Source organism: Cupressus sempervirens, chromosome 2 (genome assembly GCF_028749045.1).
Source record: "Cupressus sempervirens isolate cs-2001-9-10 chromosome 2, ASM2874904v1, whole genome shotgun sequence".
NCBI lineage: Eukaryota > Viridiplantae > Streptophyta > Pinopsida > Cupressales > Cupressaceae > Cupressus > Cupressus sempervirens.
Genome location: NC_143119.1, coordinates 769,026,836 through 769,046,561, shown reverse-complemented (window position 1 = coordinate 769,046,561; position 19,726 = coordinate 769,026,836). Strand labels below are relative to the sequence as shown.

The 19,726-nt window shown below is 36.6% G+C and overlaps 1 protein-coding gene across 4 annotated transcripts in view; it reads left to right on the top strand.

Annotated features, from left to right (window-relative positions):
• LOC149575720 (uncharacterized) overlaps window positions 1–11,123 on the top strand; it is a 102,804-nt gene extending 91,681 nt beyond the window's left edge. For all 4 annotated transcript variants that reach the window (XM_089815493.1, XM_089815494.1, XM_089815495.1 and 1 more), the window contains 2 exons: window positions 10,481–10,595; window positions 10,707–11,123. In XM_089815493.1, coding sequence (XP_089671619.1) covers window positions 10,481–10,595; window positions 10,707–10,852 — 261 coding nt within the window. In that variant the 3' untranslated portion in view covers window positions 10,853–11,123. The remainder of the gene's footprint in view (window positions 1–10,480; window positions 10,596–10,706) is intronic.
• The last annotated feature ends 8,603 nt before the right edge of the window (window positions 11,124–19,726 follow it).

The window sequence follows — 19,726 nt, the reverse complement described above, 5'->3', positions numbered from 1 at the left end:
CCACACAACTCGGTGCATTTTCTACATAAAATGTTGTGTGCTAGGGTGTCTTGTAGTGTTGACTTTGCACCTGCCTTTTGCCTGCACAAATTGAGGGCTTTTTCTGCTTGTGCCAAGATGACAGGGTTTTTGTCTATGGCAAGGCTTTTCTGCAAATCTTTTCTAGGAAAAAAATTGCACCTTAGGGTTTGTAGGTTTCTTGGGCCTCTCATTAGTTTTGGGTTAATCAGTCCTAGGTTTGCTGATTTTCATGTATCAGTTTTTTGAACAAAATCTTGGGCATTTAAATATTTTCAACATTTAAAAAAAATTATGGGTTTTTGATAAAATCTTCAGTAAAAATAAAAAATCAAAGGGGGCTTTTATAATATTTTGCTAAAAATTTCAGACAAAGATACATTACCTTGTTTTTCATGCCTTTGGATAGTAGGAGGATTGTCATGATTGTCCAACATCATGTTGGAAGACAGACAAAAATTAATGGAAAAATCTACAATCCCTGGAAACAGCAAATGCTTACAATCTTCAAGTATAGGTGTCTTGACCAGATTGTGTCTGGTAAATCAACTCATCCAATAGTTTTGGGAAAAGACCAAGACAAGATTGAATGAGTGTAATTGTGAAGTTGTTATGTTGATCAAGTTATTTGTTACAGATGAGATGCTTCCAGAAGTTCTCTTGGGCGAGACTTTGTAGAGATTTGGACTCTAAAATTTTGTATGAATAGTTAAATAAAGTAGCAATATTTTATTATTTTGTTCTCAGTCATGATGGATGAGAAAATGTCTCTGCAAGATCATTTGATGAAAATAAAAGATATTCACGATTGATTGGAGGTTATTAGTCACAAGATGGAAGAAGATATTGTTGTCATCACATTCAAAAGCTTACAACGATCCCATGAGAATTTCACAAAGACTTTGCATATCACATCTTCCAATGTTGACTTTAAGTTCAATGTTTATTGCAATAGACTCTTGCAATAGGATAGATGGAAGAAGAATTTTAGTAGCAGTAGTGATTAGTAAGTGTAGGACAAGCTTTTACAGCCAAGGACAAAGGCAAAGACAAGTACACTATGCAAAAAGGACAAGGCATACCAAATGATTCGGCAAAGAATTTGAAATCTATTAAATGTCATTATTATGGTAAACTTGGTTATATGAAGTAGTATGGAAGCAGTTGGTTGATAAAAAATCCAACTAGGGAGGGTGTCAATAGAAGATTCATGATTTAGATTAGCCAGAGAGTCAACCTTCTATGCAGTCATGGCCAAACGATCAGCAAATCATGTAAAGTCTTCTGCATGGTATTTAGTAATTTTTGGTGGTGGTGAAGAGTATATAGTTGTTGACAAAAACAATGTTCAAATACTCGTTGGAGGGAGAAATCTCATTTCTCTCAATGAATGCTTTGTTATGGGCATAGAGTTTGATTTTCTCTTAGTGAGTCAGATGATGAGCCACCATCCCATGTTGGGCATTATCTGAAATGTCCCCTTTTCTGATTTGATATGGTATTTCACACCTCTAATCATATTTTCAAAATCAAACAACTGCTATCACAAAGATCCACCAAATTTCTCAAGAAACCCCAAATCGGGTATGCCGAAAATATTGCCAAAAAGCTTCACAGCTTCACCTGTTATTAATATATCTGAAAGTGGAAATTTTTACAGAAATTTCAGCAGCATAACAGCCTACAAAATGACATTTCCAGATCTATATAGTCTTTACACAACAGCTCACAAATGTAGGACAAAAAACTATGCTCATCGGGCTCCCGAAATTAACACAAAAATGCTCGGAAACACCACAAAAACACTAATAAACTATCTCAGAAGTTTAATCACGTCCCAATACATATATTTAGCTCTATTTTAACAGCTTAAAGTCTGAAATACAGCAGCAACCAAAACTGATATGAAATGCTCAACTGAAAACACCAAACTCATGCAAAAAACACACCCAAAAACCTCCAAATCTACACTGTTCAGCACAAAGGCAAACTCTGTATGAGCATGCACATGGAATGGCTTCAAAATCCCGTCCTTAGCCTTCCTGGAAACCTGCAAACTCCCGTTCTTGGGTCTCCCTGGAAACCTGCAAACTCCCGTTCTTGGGTCTCCTTCTCCACAGGTTTGGCAGCCTCTGAAGAATAACAAAGAAAATGAGCAAAATCCAAGTTCTGTAATCCACCCAAAATGCCTCCAAACCCTTTTAAAGAGGGCATAACTGTAACTCACGTCCAAGAGAGGCTAATGAAACATATTTTAATAATAATTTTTATTTATTAGTCCAACGGTTTCCAAAGATTAACCCCCTTTTTCTGAAACTTCACTTTCTTGGGCCTGCCTGCCTTAGCAAAGATTATTATTTTTTTAATTATTTGAAAAGGGGACATGACAAGTCCTCCCCTCCCAAACATTGCTTGTCCTCAAGCAATGGCTGAACAATAAACCAATCAATCCACCTGGATCCCAAATGTAGTCATGAACTATACTACTGCCAAATAAAATAGGCTCTTGCAATATCCTCTGCAATATGACCAAGAGGAATCCATAATCAAACTGACAATTACAGCTCAACCAAACTCCAAAATCACCACTACCACAATCAGAAACCCACGAGACAAACTCTTAGAAAATTAGAACCCAAGTAAAGTGGACAAATCAAACTGCCAACACAATAAATACCATCAACGCATCCCACTGGCCTATACGGAATGTACAATCCAACTCTGCAACAATGGTGAATGCTCTCATATGAAACTATACCAAGTATGGAGAATCCACACACTGTACAACTCCTGCAATCAACACAACTCTGTAGATCATCGGCCATTGTCTCATAACCATAACTCCCATGCACCCCTGATGGTGAAAAGCGATCACAAGATGAACAACAAGAAATGGAACCCAAACCAAATTTTCCTTCCATCAACTCCTCAACAAAAGGATCAATTGCTAACTGATGTACATACCCTGCTGAAGCATCACTCCAAAACACCTGCTCTAAGTCATGTATTATCAAGCTATCAACAGCAGGACCTATTGCCATGTCGTGCCCATCACAACTCTCATCCCGAGGCATCAAACTATTCCATAACTGATGATAAGCACGAGGAACCAAAGTACATCTCTGTATCATAATCTCATTAACATGGTCATCAAAGGTAAATTGATGAGCGTACCTCACAGTGTAATGCCGATAGAATGCGCCAATCTCAGTCAATGGCTCAGACTGTAATCTAGATGAAACTAACTGCAATTGATCATTAACCATGTTGGAACTGACTACTACCTCTGAAGATATCACCAAGGGAGTAGTATTACTAGCAGGAAGCATGCCAACTGTCGACTCACCAACATCACACATGCTCTTTGATACATCTCTAGTCTCTGTGCCATCAGTACTAGAGGCCACCACCATGTCAGGCATACAACAATCTGCTACAAAACCCAACTCAACTGAACCTAACTCTAGTGGGAATGAACATGATATGCCAATGTTAGTATCAAGGATGGATGCATCCCCATCTCCACTGTCTCTGACAATCTCGGCCATGGACATCCTCGGATCACCAAACACCATAGCTTGTGACTGTATAGAATCAGGTAAAGACTGTAGCCACTCTAACTCCATGGTCACCTTAGCCAAATGAAACTGTGACTCCTTGAAAGCCAACTGTGTACTCTCAAGAATCTCAGAAGTCACCTCAAGTTGATCAGTAAGCTCACTCACCTCATCTTCCTTGGCCAACAATGCATCATATGTTGTACTGCCCCACTCCATAAGATAATCTATGTCAGCTACCAACTGCATATAATTCTGTCTCAAAATCTGAATAGCCTCCCATAAAGAGTGGATCTCTGTCAAGGAAAGATAATTGCCTTCCTGCTCATCACTAGTAGGAGAACCCCATCCATAAACTGCTAACAATTGACGAGTAGCATCAAAATGCTGGCAAGTGATAGCAATGTCTTGGTCACTAACTCTTAACTGATTAGACACATGATGGCACTGGCTTGACTGTCTCCTACAAACCTCCTCTGATGCACTGTCTAAAGGAGTATCCTCAAAGTCACTAGTCTCTAGAGTATTACAATCCATACCCTGTGAATCAAATCTAAAACTCATATCAACATACGGAGTATCAAAAACATTAGCACTGCTGTCCAACTCCTCTGTACCCAAGGAAACTAAGTCTTCAAAACTACCCACTACATCCTCCTGGATGTCATTAATGCCAATATGATCCTGGGACTCATCTGTACACACTGCCAAATATGAAATATCATCAACACATTCCAGCAAGTATGGTCGACTGGATATATGAACAAAGCCCAACACCGGTGTATAAAAACTAATACCAACATCGGATAAGCTCCTGGCACAAGAAAAGACAACACCATGCAATCTGCTAATCAAATCCATGGTAGCACCCAAACAATCACTGCTACCAAAAAGTGTTAAAGATTTACAGTCAACTGAACCCCAAATGCCAATATAACAATCTCGAGTCCATATATGTAAACTAGAATTAGCTGGTAACTCAAGCAAAATCATGACTTGAGTAATATGACCAATACCAACTAACTCCACATACCTGTCATGATGAGATAATGTAGTGACAATACTGTCTTCACTCACCTTCAACTGGCGGGATAAATCATGTGAAGTACTACTAGCCTCAACCTCATGTGACAAAGCATCTAACTGTGCCTGGTACTCTCTCTCAGAAAAGTCATGAATGCTCAATGTCTACTCATCTACACCAGGTATCTCACCATCATGCACAACAACATGCTCATAATCATCATCCTTGAGGTCAATTCTATCTATCACTCTTTGACTAAAATCATCAAATGTAGTTACCTGATCATGACCTTGAGTAGTCATTCCATGATACCACCAATCATAGGCTGCATCTTCCAAGTGTAGACTTGCAATTTGAACAACATCACTCTCCTTCATGGGGTTAAGTGTGAAGAAGGTCTGTAATTTTTGTAGCCATGCTCTAGCTGAAATTTTACTTGTTCCATCAAAAGTAGGTGCTATAAACTTGCTTATTTTATTTTTGAGCTCTCTTCCACTTATGTCATGCTCCCTTCTGTACTCTTTCTTGGGCATCAAAGTGTTCATCATATTCACATATTCTCTAAAAGGAACTAAACTACGAAAGTCATCATCTAAGCCATTATAAGTAGCTCTTAATGTAATCAAGTTACCTGTAACCTCTTCCATAGGATTAATGGCTGGATTTGGTACTGGTGGCTCATCTGCAAGCAAGAAAATAGTTTTGGTTGATTTAGATGGTGTGGATTTCAGATTTCTTGGCTCCTCTAAAGTGCTCCCTTTCTCATTAATAGATGCAACTCCTTGTAGTTTTTCTGTCAATATTCGCAAAGCCTCTCTAGTTTCTGCCAAACTATCCATTGTTTGCTTCTGAGTATTTTGGATGTCTTGGAAGAATTTCTTTGCCATCTCATCTGGATCAGCCATACTTTTCCCTTGGATTTTGTACTTTTACTTTCAATTGGAGGTTTGATCAAAATTTTTTTATTCTTTTCTCGCTGCAAATATCTTTTTTTCTCTTTCACTTAGTTGCGTGCAACCATAAATTTTGACATGCAGCTGATTAGAAGCAACATGCAACCACCAAATTCACCAAGAACTAACATGCATATGATTAGAAGTAGAATGCAACCATAAATTTTGACATGCAAGATTTGGGTAGTTATCAAAACTGACATGCAAGATCTTGGTAGTTGTCAAAAATGCAAGATCTGGGTAGTTGTCAAAACTGACATGCAAGATCTGGGTAGTTGTCAAAACTGACATACAAACTTCTACAACCACCAAATTCACCAAGAACTAACATGAAAATGATTAGAAGTAGCATGCAACCATAAATTTTGACATGCAACTGATTAGAGGGAACATGCAACCATAAATTATGACATGCAAGATTTGGGTAGTTCTCAAAACTGAAATGCAAGATCTGGGTAGTTGTCAAAACTGACCTGCAACTTCTACAAACCCTCAGGCTGGCAAGATCATGGCTCTGATACCACTGAAATGTCCCCTTTTCTGATTTGATATGGTATTTCACACCTCTAATCATATTTTCAAAATCAAACAACCGCTATCACAAAGATCCACCAAATTTCTCAAGAAACCCCAAATCGGGTATGCCGAAAATAGTGCCAAAAAGCTTCACAGCTTCACCTGTTATTAATAAATCTGAAAGTGGAAATTTTTACAGAAATTTCAGCAGCATAACAGCCTACAAAATGACGTTTCCAGATCTATATAGCCTTTACACAACAGCTCACAAATGTAGGACAAAAACAATGCTCATCGGGCTCCCGAAATTAACACAAAAATGCCCGGAAACACCACAAAAACACTAATAAACTATCTCAGAAGTTTTATCACGTCCCAATACATATATTCAGCTCTATTTTAACAGCTTAAAGTCTGAAATACAACAGCAACCAAAACTGATATGAAATGCTCAACTGAAAACACCAAACTCATGCAAAAAACACACCCAAAAACCTCCAAATCTACACTGTTCAGCACAAAGGCAAACTCTGTATGAACATGCACATGGAATGGCTTCAAACTCCCGTCCTTAGCCTTCCTGGAAACCTGCAAACTCCCGTTCTTGGGTCTCCCTGGAAACCTGCAAGCTCCCGTTCTTGGGTCTCCCTGGAAACCTGCAAGCTCCCGTTCTTGGGTCTCCCTGGAAACCTGCAAACTCCCGTTCTTGGGTCTCCTTCTCCACAGGTTTGGCAGCCTCTGAAGAATAACAAAGAAAATGAGCAAAATCCAAGTTCTGTAATCCACCCAAAATGCCTCCAAACCCCTTTAAAGAGGGCATAACTGTAACTCACGTCCAAGAGAGGCTAATGAAACATATTTTAATAATAATTTTTATTTATTAGTCCAACGGTTTCCAAAGATTAACCCCCTTTTTCTGAAACTTCACTTTCTTGGGCCTGCCTGCCTTAGCAAAGATTATTATTTTTTTAATTATTTGAAAAGGGGACATGACATTATCTTTAGTGCACACAAGTGTCATATTGTTGACAATGAGTCCAAGAATTTCATTGTAGTTGGCATCAAAGATCATGGGTTGTATCATCTTGTTGATAATGGAGAGGTTTAGAACATGCATTGGTTGCAAAGAGTTCATCTTCTACCAATACCCTTTGGCATCAATTCTATTGGCATTTTGACCTATGTTATCTCTCTTAGTTGTCTAAAGAGAATATGTTGGACAACTTACTTCAGATTGAACAACATATCCAAGGTGTTTGTGGAGCTTGCCAAGCAGGGAAGCAACACAAAACTCCATTTTCGGAAGGACAAGCTTGAAGAGCATCAAAGGTCCTTCAAGTGGCTCATGCAGACATTTGTGGACCAATGCATACTGCATTGGTCACTAGTGCCAGGTATTTTCTTTTGTTTGTTGATAATTTTAATAGGAAAATGTGGGTATTTTTCCTCAAGGCAAAACTAGATGTGTTAAATACATTTCAGAAGTTTAAATCCTCAGTAGAAAAAGTGTCAGGGTGTCCAGTCATCACCCTTTGATTTGATAATGCGGGTCTTTTTTTCCAACGAGTTCACTAGCATCTATTTGAACACAATATTAAGCATCAATTCGCCGCACCAAATATCCCTCAAAAAAGGTAGTTGAGAGGAGGAATTGTACTATTACAGAAATGGCTCTTACTATGGTTGAGAACAAAAACATTCCCTACAAGTTTTGGGTTGAGGCGGTTTACATTATAGTGTGCCTGTTTAACAGGTCTTCGACACAAGCTTTTAGGAAGAGTACCAAAGGAATCATGGTTTCAGAGGAAACCACAAATGAACACCTTAAGGTTTTGGGTTCTATTGCATATGTTTGGATTCTGGATGCCAAGAGAACCAAACTTGACTCCAAAGGTCAGAAGTCAATGCTCACAGGGTACAGTGACAATCATAAAGCCTATAGGCTGATTGATGTGAACATTGATCACCTAACATTTAGCAGGAATGTAGTCATCGATGAATAAGGTGGGCCTTTTTAGGTCTCTCCTCCCTTTTTAGGTCTCTCCTCCCATTAATGGTTGTGAAGATCAGCCTATGAGGGCTTTAGATCTGGGTTTTAAACTTCCATTTGCTTCACTTGAATGGGGGGATTCTGACAATGATTTCAAACTTGTTGAATCTCTTTGGCAAGTACTAGTACCTGATGATTTTTCTCAGCATAACTTGGATCAACATCCAGACATTTACAAGGTAACCCTAGTCATGGTGAGCATGCTGATTTGAATGAAGGTTTTTCTACCTTGCATCTTTGAGTGATGGGAGAGACTCAGTAGTGATGTTCAAGATGATGAACTGGTTGAGGATTGCTCATCCAAAGGTAAAAGTAACTTGTAAGCAAAATATAGTGAACTTTGGACTCATGGCTAGCATTCATGGTTCAAATGAGGCCCATGATTATTTAGAGGTGAAAGGTAAATCTGAATGGGAAACAATTATGGAATCTGAACATCAGAGTCTTTTGAAAAATAAGACTCGGGTCCTTTCTGATCTTCCCCTAGGAAAGAAATCTATTGGCTGCAAATGGGTGCTCCAAGTCAGGTACAAAGCTAATGGAACACTCGATAAATACAAGGTATGGTTGATGGTTAAGAAATTCTCATGGAGAGAAGGAATAGAGTCTAGACTATAAGGATACCTTTGATTCTACAACAAAAATGAGCACCATTTGTCTTGTTTTAGCTATGGCAGCTCAGCTTGGCTGGAAAGTCCATCAAATAGATGTAAAGATTGTCTTGCTTAATGGAGATTGGGTGGAATAAGTTTACGTGATAGCCTCAGGTTTTTCAGGTTGTAGGAAAAGAGAATGAGGTATGCAAAGTTTTGCTAGTGGCTTTCATTGCATACACACAATTTGTCAAATAAGTGTTGATAGGCTAGCTGTGCCACTTGCATGCCAATTTACACAGTTTGTAAAAGAGGTGCCAATTCATGAAGTTTGAGAAGACGTGTTAATTAGGTTGCGTCTGCTATGTATTTTGGTTGGCTTGCCTCCATTTCAAAATAATTGCATTCATATAGATTAGTTGTGTGGTTGGAGGCATTACATGCTTTCACCTTGGCCATTCTAGGATTTGGTTGATCAGAATGTGTTGGACATTGTATTGCATTTAAATATTGCAATATTCAAAGAAAAATAGGGTGGGTTGTTACGATGAGACAAGGTTTCAAGTCCAAGGGTACGTAGCTAGTACTGCCAGAGTTCATCATTAGATTGCAAGTGTAATATCATGCCATAGAGGCTTGAATGGTACCACGACAAAAAATATATTCACCCTCAGTGGAGACCTATGTGATAGTTGTAGGAGTGTAACAACATACAAAGAAGAAATGGCTGAAGAACAGAAATGTCTAGGATCAAGCCCCATGAGTTGTATTAAATTTAAGGCACATATCATGCAGTATAGTAGCAGAGAAAGCATGAAAGAGAGATATACATAATATGATAGGTGTAGTGTAAGTAGAGGTTAGAGAGGTTGAGTGAATAAATAGAGAAATACTGTGTACTATTTCTAATAGCTATATAAATGAAAGGAAAAGAGTTAAGATTAGTCTGTGAATCCATGTGGAATAGAGATATTTTATTCATTGCTGCTAAAGATATTTTAAATTTAACCCATTGTGAAGTATATGATCGAAAAAATGTTTCTTACAAATACAAACAAATTTTTATATAATCATAACCTTGCTTTTTATTTGAAATAATGTATGCCAATACAAGGCATAATATTTTTAACCAAGACAACATATGAATGCAGTCCTAGGGAAGACCCAGGGTAATTCAGTGGCCGAATTCTTTGTAATATTGGGTCCCTGCCATGTTGTTGAGGAAGAGTGGGGCAATATATTTTAGAATTTAGGCTTCCTAATCCAGAAATTTAGGAGGATATCCATCCACTCAGAAAATACATCAAAGGTCTGACAATTTGCGATCATGGGCAGACTCAAATAGAAGGTTCACCTCATGGATAAGCATCCCTTTTGTTCTCATGAGAGAGTGCAATGTTTTTCTTTGCATTATTTTTCTATATCCGATGGTTGTAGCCTTTATCTCTTTACAATTAGCAGGGATTCTCTTTGCTTCTCAAGCTCCCTGTGAGTATCAACAGTAGTACATATCTCAAAGTGCTTAAATTTATTATATTCCGAATACATAGTGCTTTATTATTGTATGTTAAAATAACTGTTGTTTGGTTTTTGTTATGGTGCATAGATATTGGTTATATCATGCAGTATTTGGGAAAGCTGTGTATCATGTCGGACGTGGAATTTGATATTTAGGATACTTTTGCCATGTTGGTAATGCTATTAGCCGTCTTTACTGATTTTGTTTGGAAACTATATCGACCATTCTAAATTGGTTTGGATGCATGCAGGGTGCATCAATGCCATCCTCAATCACCCCAGGAGACTTTACTAGAAGTTACAAGCAGATATTGTACGGGGGAATTTCCTTGGTATTTCTTTCTTTTATGTGGAGTTCAGGTTCAGGTAATAGCCCAAATAAACTTTTGTCAGAATCTGTGAAATTCTTTGGGAGTATGATTCTGGATTATTCCAGTTAGTCAATGCCAATACTGACTGTCATTTTTTCTGCTGTAGCTCTTATTTCAGGATCATACATGCGTGCCCCAAAACTCATTTCGTATGGGGTCATCTTTTCTCTTCTTTTTACACAATTAGCTTATGCGAAAGTCTTGACTGGAGAAGCTGATGTTCCTAAGGAGATTGAGGATAAATCAGAATAGTTTTATCTAATTCTTCCGCAAAGCTGGAAAATCCTATGGAAATATTCTTAAGCTGGTTTCAACGCCAAAACTGTATTATATGATAATATCCTGTAAATAATTTTATCTTGTATTCTTTAAATTGTTACAAATCTATTATTTAGTGTGCCTTGTATATTTGATATCCAATGGGCATTCCGTACTATAAAAGTTAATGGATCATTTTTTAAAGAAAAAAATTAGATGTAAATAATGAATGTAGCTCACTGTCACGAGTGGTTTGTCCGCAAAATCTGTCAATGCACTTTTCACCCTATGAGATCATTATTAAATTTGCTTGCAAGAGGTGATTTTTTGATGAATTTTATCATGTCATCACCATTTCAATGTCTTCTTTCAAACTTATAACCATTTGGATCAGCATTTTGTTCTAGTTGTTCTTTGGGGGTTATGCTGTAATCTCTAATCTTCTTCTTTCTATAATTCATTCTTTGAAAGTTTCAATTACTATTATTTCTTTGTAATCAGCTTTGTCCAATTAAAAAAAGTTATAACCATTCGAAATTGATCAAGTATTTTCCACCTAGCCATAATTGAAAAGTTACATTTGTTACCGGTGTATTCTTTCACTGATAGGCTGGAAGATTAATTTCAGTACTATAGGTTGCAGGAGGACTTCAATGACAGGACATTGAACCCCATAACAGGAGAAAGGAAAAATGAATTTCACCTTAGTAGAGGTGGTGTCCATTATCATTTTCATCGAAGATACATTATGGTGAAAATACTACCATGGTCAGAAGCGGCCAATGATGACAAGCTGAACACATCTCAATAACGAAACAAAAACAATTTTACTCTGATTGAGGGAATGCTTTATCATAAGAAATCCTGCTTCCAATAATTGGTTTGCTTATACAAATGTCATTGTATTCCAACAGCAGGGTCCCCTGCCACCGCACACCTAATTTATTTTTTCAGATTTTTGATTTGGAAGTATGTTAAAAAGAAAATGAGGGGAAGAAAATTTTGTTTAGGTGACAATTGTTTAATCCAGCAGTAGTTGCATAATAATAAGCTTACCTTTTACTCCACAACTATTCTTTGAATTCGTAAAGTGCAACTGCTCTGCAATTATAAGCTTTATTTTTTGTCAGAAGACCATATGCTTTCCCCTGAACTAGCAAATATTAATCAAGCAGTACTTCACATAGTTGACACTTCCTTTTCATCCACAAGTAATAAAGTGGAGCTGCTTCACTATTTCAAAAGGCGATCATATATTATAAATTATGTCTAAGATTTTTTAAACTTTTTGCCGAAGACCATTTGTTGCTCCCATAAATTAAGCACCGATAAGTTGCGTGGAGCAATGAGGGTGAGAGTGCTTAAGTGGCTGCAAAAGATGTTTGATAGTTGGAAAACAATGGCAGGGGAAGAACAGAGATTGGCATGTCTGATATAAACGGGAAGAATAACAGGCAGTGATCCTTTATTAATTTAATAACGATGCTTCACAAAGCAATCGTTCATTTCAAAATTAATTTGGGTAAACTCTGGGCATGACATGAAGAGAAATTTAAATTTTTGAGAAAAATAAAAGGAGGCTCTTGAAATGTGTAAGATTCTGTTTGGGATAGCACAGACTAAGACACCTCATAAACCATTACAATGGTCAAATCTGTGAAAAAGATATTAAGGGAGGAGAGTTGTGTTCGATCTATGCCTATTCGAGATCACAAGGGATTCAAACTCAAACAAGGTGTGAAACAAGTTGTCCACCTAGGTGAAACCACACTGATCTACTCACGTAACATCTCATCCCAACATCTATGCCCAAACCACATTCCTGAGTTTTGGCCGAGGCCCAATACCAGACCAAATGGATGGTATTGAATAGGCCGAGTATTATACAGGTAGGAGCTACGCTTGTACCCGGATTGTAAGGTAGAAATGGCTATGCTTGTTAAACAACTAGTAAAGTCTAAAACAGACTCTTAGGTCAAGTACGTAAAAATATTAAATTTCTGCATATGTTTCAGTATGCCAAATAAACGAAGTAGTGTGCTCAGCTACACATTTTGGCATGTTGTTCAAGCACATAGAACATTTCTGTGCATATTTCACTATGCCAATAAACAAGATAGACTGCTAAGCTACACTTTGTGGCATGCATCCAACAAGCAGACAAAAAGTGGAAATGGGTAAATGAATTAAATATAAAAATTGTTTTACATAGATAGCATAACAATTACAGTAATCAAATTAAGTATCCAAATGTTGGGAAAGAACGACGAGTGGGAGTGGGAAAAGGAGCGGGGCAAGGTTTTGAGAACTTGGTAAAAATGTTGAGGGGGCTGCAAACAAGGATAAGTACTAAGAGTTTTTGGCACCATTTGACATTGGAGAGTAGATGTGGTAGCAATGAATCTATAGACAGTGTTGGAACATTGTGGATGGGGATCCTATTGTCTTCTCCCCCTTGGTGCACATTGTTATGGGCTCCTCTATTCAGGTTGCTTGGATGTAGGGATGTGATGACCTTGTCGTGTTGTGTTGATCTTTGACTCCACATTTTTATTGGCTACTATCTTCAACAACAGATCTGGTTGATATGATATGATATGATAGATTTTAATGACGTCCACGAGACTAAAGTAGTCTATGGGACCCATGCAATCGCCCTCCCGAGTCAGGAGCCAAACTAGTCAGTTGCAAAGTTTTGGTTAACTTGTCTCTTCTTCTCTGAATTTTGATAATCAACTCCGCTGTTCTCTTCACTTGATCTTCCTCAAATAAATAGTTGAAGTCCTTGTTCTGCAGAATTTTTGTATAATCAGATTTGATGTCGTTGTAAGCCAAGCATTCCATGACAAAGTGTTGCTCTGTCTCCACTGTTCCCATATTGCAAAATAAACATGTTCTGTCTGCCCACTCTTCCTTTGGAACTTGCCATCTACCAGTTTCACATCGCTGCTGATGTGAACTAGTTCTAATTTGTGCCATCAACATTTTTGCTTTCCAGTTAATAGGTGCCCTTATATAGGCCTTTTCATCATGACTAGAAGTGGGATTAAATTCTTTAATGTAATAAGATTTTTTCCTCCCTATGTGTCTTGTCTACAGAATATTGCAAAATTTTTCATTGACAAACTTTTTTATTTCTTTAATGTTATCCGGGCAAGCTTGGATGTTGATATCCCATTTTTGCATCCATTTGTCATTTTGTTTCATCCATGTGCTTTTCCGCCTCACAAGTTTTTCCTCTATTACCAACTTGGGCCAACGATGTGTTTCTAGACCTTGGGTTTTCTTTAAATAGCTTAGCATTCGGGTCAATGCGACGGCTTCTAATGGAAAGGAACCCACCTCCGCCAAAAGGATTTCATACGAAACTGTGGTCTTGACTTTAAGATTGCTCTGTTGCATTTGATGGTAAAGTTGATGTTTGCGGTGTTGCTGATTCGGGTTATGATGTGGATCAAGATTGGAGTCATGAAAGGGTCGAGGAGGATGAGCTTTTCCTTTAGTTTATGTTAGAAGCTCGCTTGGCTAAACAAGTGTGTGTGGTCAACGGGTTTTCTGATTTTGCTATTGAGTGGTGATGAAGTGGAAAGCCAATCGAGATATGATTGTAGTTAAAAAAAAAAAAACACCCATACCGTCTTGTGAAAGACAACCAGAAGGATAATATCATAAATTGAAATTTACCGCAACTTGCGATATGGATAAAATATGAGATGCATAAATGGGTGATAGCTGGTGAGGTCATCTTTGCCGTTGTATCAGGATATCAGTTAAAACATAAGCTTATGTGGTGGTTGATTCTCACATAAGTAGATAGATACAACAAATTTATAGAGATGATATTATTGTTATTGATATTTGGTGTTGCACGCGAGTCCAACTGGGGTGCTCAATGTTTATGATATTGTAATATGGATGCAATGAATAAATCATTGGTGAAGTTACTAATATGAGGAATCACTGACAAATCAATCCATTGTTTCAACAACAATATAAAATAATTCGCCGACATCAAATGATTTATTAAGTTGGGCAATATGAAGTTTATTAAAAGCACCACGAACAGAAATATTCTTGGCATTGACTATCGTGCCCTTAAAAGGAAGATCCAAATAATTAATCTAATATTTGGAAAACTATTGTTGGATTCAGAATTACTAAGAAAATTCACGATAATATAATGCCAGTTGGGAAGTGGTGCTAGTACAATGCTAGTACACCGAGTTTCTTCACTCGGTGGGTTGTAAAGAAGGACCATATGCCATTCTGAAACTTTCATAGTCGATTTAAATACCAAATCGAACAATATAGGACAATATTGAACATACCCTGCATTGAACATGAAGGTTTGCCACATGATTTGGGTGTTTAACATCCCATTGATGGGATAACATCATACTGCCAAACTATATTCTCCACCAAAGTTATATCGGGAGGTATGAAAATAATGTTTAATGCCATTTCAAAGGTAACATTTATATTATTTCATGTTATGATTACTGTAAATGTTATTATTGGCAAATATATTATTAGTCCTTGCCTATGTATAGGCAGGTAACTAATGTTTTGGATGTACTCAAACCAATTAATTTTTTCAATAAAACTAACAAGTTATAAAGGTTTTAAATAGTTTTGTTTTAAAAATATTTTTATAACCATTATTTCTTTTTTTCTATTGGTTACTATTAATTTAGCTAGGGGTTATATGATTTTCTTGATTCAAAAAATAACAAATAATTTAAACATCACTCTTTTTAAAGCTTCTTCTGGTCTTCCAATTGGATATTGGAGCATTCTACGCTTTTAGAAAGGGATTTTATCATGTGTAGAGAAGGAAACGATGGCCTCATACTTACACCATTCTTAGTAAAATCACATGATTATTCACATTGGACACACAATAGTGTATCCAAAGGGTCTTTCATCCTCCTGCCCAACAACTCTGCGAGAACAATGAGATTCAAAGCAACAAATCAATATAACCATAATAATATTGAACACAACTTATGTATAATATTAAATATTGATTATGATTAGTCATAAATAAGAGTGTCACTTGGACATTAAAGAATATAAAAAATTATATTGTTTTGAGGCAAGAATCAATATTACACTAATAAGATGAATATCTGATTATTCCTAATATTATTATTATCCTTGATTATTATAGTAGTCCCTCTTAGTATTCCATTATGTATTGTAAGAGTTTTTTTGCCTTGATCTTTTTCGAGAATGTTATTACAGGAAATAGAGGGAGATTGATGTTAAGAGGGACTCTGGCAAATCTATCTGACACATCCAACATAAATTGATTATTGACAAGAGTCATTAGATAATTTAAGGAGTTATAAGGGTATCTTTGAAATTGCAACACTCATTTATTTGGGGGTTCCCAGGAGGGTAAAGTGATGTGAATTTCATATCAAATGCCAACTACAATTTGCATCAACTATATAGGCAAAGGGCGATCTATACCTAATGATGAACCAAAGTCCATCAGTGTGTCATACTCCATCTTCGATCCCGATTCCAAGTACCATAGTTAGGCTACCACCCTCCTAGCCGGGTAGTCTAAAGAAAACCTTTCCCTAGCCCAACAATGTACTTGCCAAGGTAACACTTGTGGAGCTAGGCACTTCCTTAAGTCTATATATTAGTGATACCATATTATGTTTTTCTGAGGCCAATACTCCCTCCATTACGTCCTGTAAGAGCTTTTTTGCCTTGATCTTTTCTGAGAATGTTATTGTAGGAGAAAGAGGGAGATTGATGTTAAGAGGAAGTTTGGCAAATCTGTCTGACAAATCCAACATAAATTGATTGTTGACAAGAGTCATTAGATAATTAAGGAATTATAGGGGTATCTTTGAAATTGCAACACTCATTTATTTGGGGGTTCCTAGGAGGGTAAAGTGATGTGAATTTCATATCAAATGCCAACTACAATTTGCACTGTGATGTTAGAAGAAACACAAATAAGAGTCTAACATACATATAAAGGACTCACACTGTAAAGGATAGCATTGGGAAGAGAAGAATGGTGCATTAGGAAATCAATGGTTCATTAGATACGTATTCTTGGGTATTCACTCTTGAATACTAATTTTATTTGCATATCGTTCTCTTAACTATTTATGTAATATAAAAGTCATTTTTTAAATTATGCTCTTGTTCTTTCCCTTGATCCCCAAGGATTATTCTTTGCAAAGAAGAATAGAAAGGAGTTTTCCATAATTGAATATGATGCAAAATTGTTCGAAAATATACGAGTGGTAACTTCACATTGTGGGGGGGAACTGATAAACAATGTTCTATTCCAACTTGAACCATCTTTAAAGGGAAGATATCCATTCATGTGCAAATACGTATTTGTTGTCTTTCAATATTACGTTTATCTATCTATGTTTGTATATATACTATTAAGAGCTATTTGCATTGATTTTTTCCTTTATGTGTAGGAATGATCTTGCAGGAAAAGTAGGCTGGTACTTTACACATGCTACCAAATATTGTGTAGACTCAATCTTATGGTAGTAACTCAAAAGAAATTGTGATCTAGAATTTATGAGTCATCTAATGATCTGACTAGTTAAAGTGAGGCTTAAAAGCGAATATCTTTGATGATTGAGATTATGAGTATCCTTTCATATCAAGAGGAAGTTCAATACTTCATTTCAGAGACCACCTTATACAACACACTCAGAGGATTGATACTTAGACAAAGTCTAACACGTGTATGAATACATGATTGTGATGGGCCCACTCATGTGTACATCACGAGGAATTAATAACTTCTCACCTTATGGTTGAAAGATTAATATTAGATTCAAAGGGATTTCAACATGCATCCTTGGGTGAAGAAAGTCTCAAAGGGATTAACTAGAGGACCCAACTTCCCAGGATCATTGTTGAAAGGGAGGATTTATGAGGTGCAATCCTTTGTAAATGATATCTTCTCTACAAGGAAAAGTTCTAAGTGAAACTCCTTGTCATGCATTCTTCTCTATGAGGAAGAATTGAGGTGAAAGCCTTTGTACCACCCTTTGACTTGGTTCGTGGTGGTTACTATTTCACATATGACATATAATAAAGGTGACAATCTTTCATTGACATATATAAACAGAAGGTAATCATTGTAAGGTGACAATCTTATAAATGGTAGACTTGTTATCATGATAGACTTCATTAAGTTGTTGTCCTAGAGTGCTAAAAGTCATGATAATGAATGTATCATAACAAACTTTATTAAGTTGTTGTCATTGAAAGATTAAATTTTTGCAATTGTGTGTTATGAAAGGTGATGATCTTTCATATGTGTGAGGTCACTATTGTAAGGTGTCAATTTTATCAATAGTTGATCTATCTCCTAACACCAAAATGGGTTGGAGAAAATGTTATCATGGTATTCGGGTCGGATTTTGCCGGACACCTTGATAACTAGCTTATCATGGTTTTTCAGGTTGGATTTTGCTAGACACCTTGATAATCAAATCATCATAGTTCTTTGGGCTAGATTTTTCCGGACACCATGACAATCTATTGTTATGGTTCCTCAGGTTGTATCTTGATGGACACCATAACTTAAATCTGTTATACACCACACTTAAAGTGGCATTCAAATCTTGTATTATATTTTCTTCAATTCTCTTTTGCTAAAGAGGGAGTGTTGAGAAATTTAGCCTTACAGTGAATTAAATATCATACTGAGATGATATCTCTTCATATACTTGAGAGCATAATATGTTCTACAAATCCTCCCTTGCTAAGAGGGAGTGTTAAAGCTGTAGCTTCAGTCAGATTGATTCATTATACATTATTGTTATTGGTAAATGATCATTTCCTATATATATATATATATCACACACACACACACACACATCTACATATATATCTATACACACACATATAAAAAATACAAATTATTTATATTTATATTAATTAAATGATGATTAAACCTTAGAGACATGTCTCCTCCTCTCATATATGAGATCTAAATATGCATTTAGAACATATCAATAACATTGGCAAGTTAGAATATTTGCAGAAAATGATCCATGTTATTCAACAATTTTTGGTTGAATTTTTTTGCAAAAAATTGTCATAGTATTGATGTTTATTGCAACCAACAATTTATGCAAATTTGGTTGTAAAATAGGTTGACCAGTGACATCGTGTGAGACAAAGTCTCTCCTACTTTTAAGGGAAGATTCCCCCCTCTCACTGTTCACTGGACCAACTCAAGGTAATCAAGAATTTAAGAGATATTGTAAAGGACTGTTATTAGATATTCTTTCTTCCTATTTCAAGAAAGAATCCAATTACTCATAGAACTGAACTAAACTTTACAGGTTTATCCAAACATTAAAACACTAGAGGTCGGTGATAGTGATGGACTTGTTGGGCTGTAAGGTAGACAATTTTGAGCTTGACCTGACATAGTGGGGGCCCCCTTATGCCACGTGGCCCTTGAGCGCGTGAGTGAGTAATGGGCAAGGTTTAATCTCTATAACTACACTTCTATCTAATAGTTGAAAACAATAATACCGATACCAAACATCATCTCGAAGGCTGATTGAGAGTGTACTAGCTTAGATCTATGTCTAGCTTTCCTTATTTAATAGGAATGACTATGAAACAATAGTAAATATCTACCATTGGGGCACATAGTCTTCCAGAAGTAGATGATTTTACACAATAACTTAGTTCTAAAAATTTGTGTGAATATGAGACATTAACATAAACTTCAATCAAAGCTTTTTGTCTATATTACCACAATTGCTTTCAGTCAAAGCTCTAGCTCCAATTGTTTCTTGTACTCACTATGCTCTAGTAAACATACAATAATAACACAAATTAAAAATATTAGAA